The following is a 6,624-nucleotide window of genomic DNA, read 5'->3' on the forward strand; positions in this document are numbered from 1 at the left end:
ATGCCAACCGTTCCTTCATTGGATACTAAACTTTGCTTGCAAAGACATGTAGGGGCAAGTGAAATCGAAATCGTAATTGAAGCAAATTCAATGACTGGCACCTGTGCCAGTAGAGCACTAACAGCACTGTCCGAGCATGATCATTGCCAGAGCAGCTGTCTGGCTTCCGTGCCAGTGGCACGTAAATAGCACCATTTGAGTGTGATTGTTACCAGCATCGCCTTACTGGCACTTGTGCCAGTGGCACGTAAAAGCACCCACTACACTCTCGAAGTGGTTGACGTTAGGGAGGTCATCCAGCTGCAGGAACTGCCAGATCGGATATAGTGGGCTTCTTGCAGTTTTTGTCCATCAAATCCACTCAGAAGGCTTTGAACAGCCCAAGGTTGTAGTAGAAGACACTTGCCCAAGATACCAACCAGTGGGACTGAACCCTGAACCATGTGGTTGGGAATCAAGTTCCTTCCTCCATCACACAGCCCATGCCTGTACCTACTCTGACAAGAAGAGAAGGATTGTAGTCACAAGCTGCTACACTGAACAACGATGTGTGCGTGTGTGTGTGTGTCATCAAACACACTTGATCATGCTGGCATGGATTGGACAGTTTGACGGGATCCAAGGTGTACATTGTACTCCAATGTCTGGCCAGATGTTCTTAGCATCAGCAAGCAGCTTGCAAGACCCTGATAGAGGTGGGTTTATGCAAAGAGGATTTAAAGGAGGAGAGAAGGGGTCTGAGAAGAACAAGTTTCTTCTTGTTGTAGAGGGGCCACAGGGTTAGCCATATTTTGGAAGAGCGAGCAGGGAAGAGATAAAAATAACAGAGGTTGGGTATCAGGATGTACGTTCAATGCATGGAGTGAGCAGAAGTGAATGGAAACAAGTGTGCAAGGGTGGATGGCAGAGTCAGAGGTGGGAAATGAGTGAGGTGGTGGATACAATGCACTGAATGTGTGTGTGTGTGTGTGTGTCCGTAAATATGCGAGGAAGAGAGAGAGAGAGAGAGATGGATTATAATTATCATTAGATCTATCCATCTGAGGCCAGAGTGGAGGGGAAAAGAGATATAATATCGCAATTAATGATTTTTTTTTTTAACATATATTTACTCCAATTATCATACATCAATCCCTCCATCCAAAACACAGGTATAAACGTTTTAAACAGTGGATGATGCAAGGGAAATAAATCTGACGGAACCATTTTATTTTCAACAACTTTTTTTTTTCTTTGCTTATGTTGAACATAATTTTTTTTAAAAGTCATGCACCAAATCTTAATTTTAAAATAACATCCCAGAAACTAAAATGCATTTAATCTTTAGAAATATTAAATCATTTCTGGATTTCAGAGTTTGGACATTTATCACTAATTAATAAATTAGTACCAAAATGCGAGAAAAAGTTTATCAGTATCATCATTTCTCAAGCTTGCTTGAGCGAAACAGAATTCATTGAGGCATATCTTTCTACAGCTGGATGCCTTTCCTGTCACTAATCTTTACCTGTTTTCAAGCCAAGTCTTAGTTTCCCATGGCCAGACAGGTTTTTGCAGAATATTGGAAATGAATGACACTGCTTGTATGACGGTGACACTCATTTACAACTATCATGCAATATGAAGATAAGAAGACACAAACGTTCATACGTTTGTGTCTTATCTTCTGACGGGCTTCTTTCAGTTTCCATCTACTACATCCATTCACAAGCTTTGATTGGCCCAGGGTTGTAGCAGAAGACATTTTCCCAAGGTGTGAAGCAGTGGGACTGAACCCAAAACCTTGCTGTTGGAAAGGGAACTTCTTCCCGACACAGCTAAACCGTTTCTTACATAGATACAAATCTTAGAAATGATATAAATTGGTTTTTTAAGAACTTACAGCCACTTTGTAGTAGTAGTGGTAGGCACTTGAAAACAGATGGTCGTTTAGTTCCCTGACCCACTACCTGACCAAAACCGTTTCTGACATGACATGCAGACATAACTAGTATTAAATAATCAACAGTGTACAGTAAGATCCATGATGGTAGAATCCAAGAAGTATAAATCTCCAATGGTAATCCAGGCAGAGTGGTGATAAAAGGAGATGAGGGTCCAAGAGAAGAGGGAGTTCAGTCATGCAGGTTCAAACGGGAGGTGGGGGGGGTCGATCAGAAATACAGAATATCTTACCTTTTCCTCAAAGGTCGTAGCAGTTTGGTGAATAGAACCAAGAGATACAAAATATCCTTCCAGGAGTCCCATCAGTAGAATAAGGTAGAATCCATCATGAAACTGTTTAAAATAGACAAAAAATTAATGAACTTTATTCCATTAATTTTGAAAATATAGAAGTGATTGAAATAATTGTTGTTGTTGTTATGCTGGTGTTGGGGAACATAAATTAACATAAATTAACAGGGATTTTGATGACAGGTTTTAATTTAGATCATTTTAAAGCAGATTTCATTTTTACCTGTTTTTCCAGATCTGTGACTTCTAGATTGACCTTTATCAGATGTTTGTTGACAAAAGAGATCAGAGTCTGCATAAAAAAACAAAAATTACATCACAGAATTATATTGAGAAGCAATCGGATGAAAATTCTAACACATTGTAAGCTATGTTAAAAAAACATCGAAAATTAACTTCAGCAATATTCATCATCATCATCATCATTTAATGCCCATTTTCCATGCTGGTATGGGTTGGATGATTTGACCGAGAACTGGCAAAGCGGAGGAGCTACACCAGGTTCCAATCTGATTTGGATGCTCTTCCTAACACCAACCACTCTAAGAGTGGAGGGGGTGCTTTTTACGTGCCAGTTAGGTGACACAGGCATCAGCCAGGACTACAATCCCACTTGGCCTGACAGCTTTTCTCAAGCATGGTATATTGCCAAAGGTTTCAATCATCTGTCACTGCCTCCACGAGGCCCAATGTTCGAACGATGCTTATGTGCCACTGGCATGGGTGCCAGTGGCACAATTACAATTTCACTTGGCTTAACAGGTCTTCTCAAGCACAGCATATTTGCCCAATGTCCGAAAAGTGCTTTTTATGTGCCAGTTACACAACACTGGCATCAGCCACGACTACAATCTCACTTGGCTTGATGGGTCTTCTCACGCACAGCATATTACCAAAGGTCTCAGTCACTTGTCATTGCCTCTGTGAGGCCCAACATTCGAAGATCATGCTTCATCACTTTGTCCCATGTCTTCCTAGGTCCACCTTTTCCACAGGTTCTCTCCACCATTAGAACACGGCACTTCTACACACAGCTGTCCTCGTCCAATCCTTACAGATTTTTAAAACTGGATGCCCTTCCTGTCACAAACCCTCACCTGTTTCTAAGTAAGGCAATATTCCCCCCACCCCATGATCAAACATGTTTTTCATGGATTACTGGAAACGAAGGACACCGCTTATATGATAGTGACACTCATTTACAAATGTGTGACATCAAGACAAGGAGAGAGGCACACACACACACACACCTTTTATCTGTTTTGTTTCAATCATTAGACTGTGCCAATGCTGGGGCATAAACCTTGAAGGATTTTAGCCAAATCAATCCCAGGACTTATTCTATTGGTTACTTTTGTCAAACTGCTAAGTTACAGGGACATAAACATACCAACACCAGTTAAGTGGTTGTGGGGCACAAACACAGACGCACAGACATACACTCACATGTATACAATAGGCTTCTTTTGGTTTCTGTCTGCCATATCCACTCACAAGGCTTTGGTCAGTTCATGCTATAGTAGACAACACTTGCCTAGAGTGCCATGCAATAGGACTGAACCTGGGCCATATGGTTAGGAAGCACTCTTCTTACCACATGACCAATCTAAACACAAACACCAAAACTTAGTCCCTCATTTCACCGAATTTTCTGACATTAGAACCATCATCATCATTTAATGTCTACCTGTCTTGCTGGTATGGGCTGGACAGTTTGACCTGTGCTGGTAAGGGCTGGAGCGGCATCAGGCTCCATTGTCTGTCCTGGCATGGTTTCTACAGCTGGACAACCTTCCTAAAGCCAACCACTCCACAGAGTGAACTGAGTACTTTTTACAGGACACCTGCACCAGTATTAATTCTGCTGAGGGAGATGGGTCTTTTTGAGTACCACAAGGTACAAGTATATCTCAACCCTTCATTATCTCCTTTGTAAGGCTCAGCATTTTGAGATCAGCCTTCAATACTTCATCCCATCTCTTTCTCGGTCTCCCTCTTCTCCCTCCACTTTACAGTCTCCTTTCTTGCACAACTTTTCTCTCAATACTCTAACACTCTGTCACACATGTACATTGACATTACACACCCAACAGATCACACCAGCTTCATTCCTCTAGCCTTCGGCATTCAGAGCCCATGTCGCACTACCATGTAGCATTGCTGTTCGTATACATGCCTCATATAATCTTCCTTTCACTCAGAGTGAGAGATCTTTGGTTGCCAACAGAGCTTAATAAACAAAACATAACAAAACATTAACTTTTATTTACCTTTTTGACAAGATTCAACTTCTCAGGGGCGTGATCCAAAAGAGTATCAAAAGCATCACGGACTACAAAATAAAAGAAACAGTCCAAGGACGATTTTGAAGATTGATTCTTTATTAGAAAATAGAAAAAAGAAAATAATAATGCAAACAAATGAGAGAATACTTATCACATGATGAACTCTAGAAATGGATACCCTGGACAATATTTGTTTATTTGGAAAAAAAGGGAAAGAAGCTTTTTTTGTTACTTTATCATCTAGAGCTGACCTTTATGTGTGTGTGTGTGTGTGATGAAGGTTTATGTAAGAAGGTTCTTCTCCCCTCTGACACCAGATCCTTTGAAATCCAAACCAAACAACAACAAAATAGTCAATCTAAATCTGGGATGTACTATGGATTGAATATTATCATGACAGCACATATAATGATGGTGGTGCTGGTGGTGGTAATGAGTGACGGTGATGATGATGCATAATAAATAATACTAAAAAAATATACTTGAATATTATTTTAATGAAATAAACATCATTTAAATAATGGTATAACATTAACATAATAGGAAATATAAAATGTATCAAAATAGTGTTGAGGTGCACATCCAGAGAGAGAGAGAGCTGTACCAGTAATAGGTTGGTGCTCATTATTACAGCTTGAGTAGACAGGAGCGATGCAAAATGATTGAGGACACAAAGGTGTTGCTTGGTCCAGGAATTGAATCAATGACATTAGGCTTTGTGAGTGCAACACCCTAACTACTAGGACACCTTCACTTCAGTAAGATCATCATCATCATCATCATCATCACCACCACCATTTAACATCCGTTGTTCATGCTGGCATGGGTTGGCTGGCCCATGCCAGCATGACCCATGGAAAAATAAATCTCCTTGTTACATTGATCATAAAATAAGTTACAGTTATAAATTATTTTCTAATTTGTAAAATTGAAAACAATATGGATAGACATTAATAAGTTAATAATTTACATTAAAATATTAATATGTATCTATATAAAAAAAAAAATGTCAAGTCTATCTGAAGCTCACAGAACTCATTTGGCCAGAGATTATCTTCGGTTCTGAAGTGTTTAAGCCTTTTGATCCCAACCTACTTGAGACTACCTTTGGTTCTCGGACACAAATCCTGACTTAAAATTATCTAAAAACTATCCATCAGAAATTTCATGTTAATTAATGTTCCATACACCAATCTAATAACAACAAAGTTATTTGCCCAAATTCATTATTTTTCAAAATTAATTGAAACAAAGGAAGTGAATTTCAAAAGAAATATGGTAACTTAAGGGTTAAATAACTGAGCATACAAGAGCCCTGTTGTAGAACAAGATACCAACTTGTCATAGTCTTAACCCCCAACTGCCACTGGTACTAATTCCAGCTGAGTAGAATGGAGTCACATGAAATGAAGTGCTTTGCTTACGACCACACAGCAGCACTTGATCCAACAATTGATCCTGTGACCTAATGATCAAGAACCCCAAGCCCTGGCCAGTGGGCCAGAGGTCACATCTATACAATGTCAATATTTGAAGAAATACTCACCTAGTGCCACAGTTTATCAGACAACTAAAAGACAATCTTAGGTACTTACCATGGCCAATTCTGGCTCCCATATCCCTGCAGAAAGAAGAAAAAAAAAAGATTAAAAAAAAAAACGATTACAGTATCTAAACATACATACACTACATTACCATAGTGAGGTATATTAAATCTAAAACTCTTTGGTAACTCTAATGCATTTTCGGTCAGAGATTCGACATAACATGAACATAACTTTCATAGTTGGTAAGAGATTAATTTTAAAATCTGGGGAAGGAGAGAGAAGTAGAAGATAGTAGTAGTAGGAGCCAAAATCTAAAATTATACAAGTGCATATTAGCATGCATGTGTGTATATGTTGTGCATCTGCAGATATGTATGTGTGCATGGGCACTTGTATATTTTCATGTGCAAATGGGATGTGGATGGAGATAGGAAAGTTATGAAAATTCATAAAGGATAAAGAGAACAGGTGGGAAATATAAAAACAAAAAGTTCAGAAAATGTAAAGTTGTAGTAGAAATATATGCAGAAGAATATCAATTGGGGGCAGGGGGAGAG

General features: G+C 39.3%; 1 protein-coding gene across 2 annotated transcripts in view; it reads right to left on the reverse strand.

The window, feature by feature from the left end:
• LOC106874672 (alpha-parvin-like) overlaps positions 1-6,624 on the reverse strand; it is a 109,744-nt gene that overhangs the window by 81,727 nt on the left and 21,393 nt on the right. For both annotated transcript variants that reach the window (XM_014922472.2, XM_014922481.2), the window contains 4 exons: positions 6,116-6,141; positions 4,506-4,567; positions 2,459-2,527; positions 2,176-2,277 (listed from right to left, as the gene is read on the reverse strand). In XM_014922472.2, the coding sequence (XP_014777958.1) occupies positions 2,176-2,277; positions 2,459-2,527; positions 4,506-4,567; positions 6,116-6,141 (259 nt within the window). The remainder of the gene's footprint in view (positions 1-2,175; positions 2,278-2,458; positions 2,528-4,505; positions 4,568-6,115; positions 6,142-6,624) is intronic.

This window comes from Octopus bimaculoides, chromosome 3, assembly GCF_001194135.2.
Source record: "Octopus bimaculoides isolate UCB-OBI-ISO-001 chromosome 3, ASM119413v2, whole genome shotgun sequence".
Classification (NCBI taxonomy): Eukaryota; Metazoa; Mollusca; class Cephalopoda; order Octopoda; family Octopodidae; genus Octopus; species Octopus bimaculoides.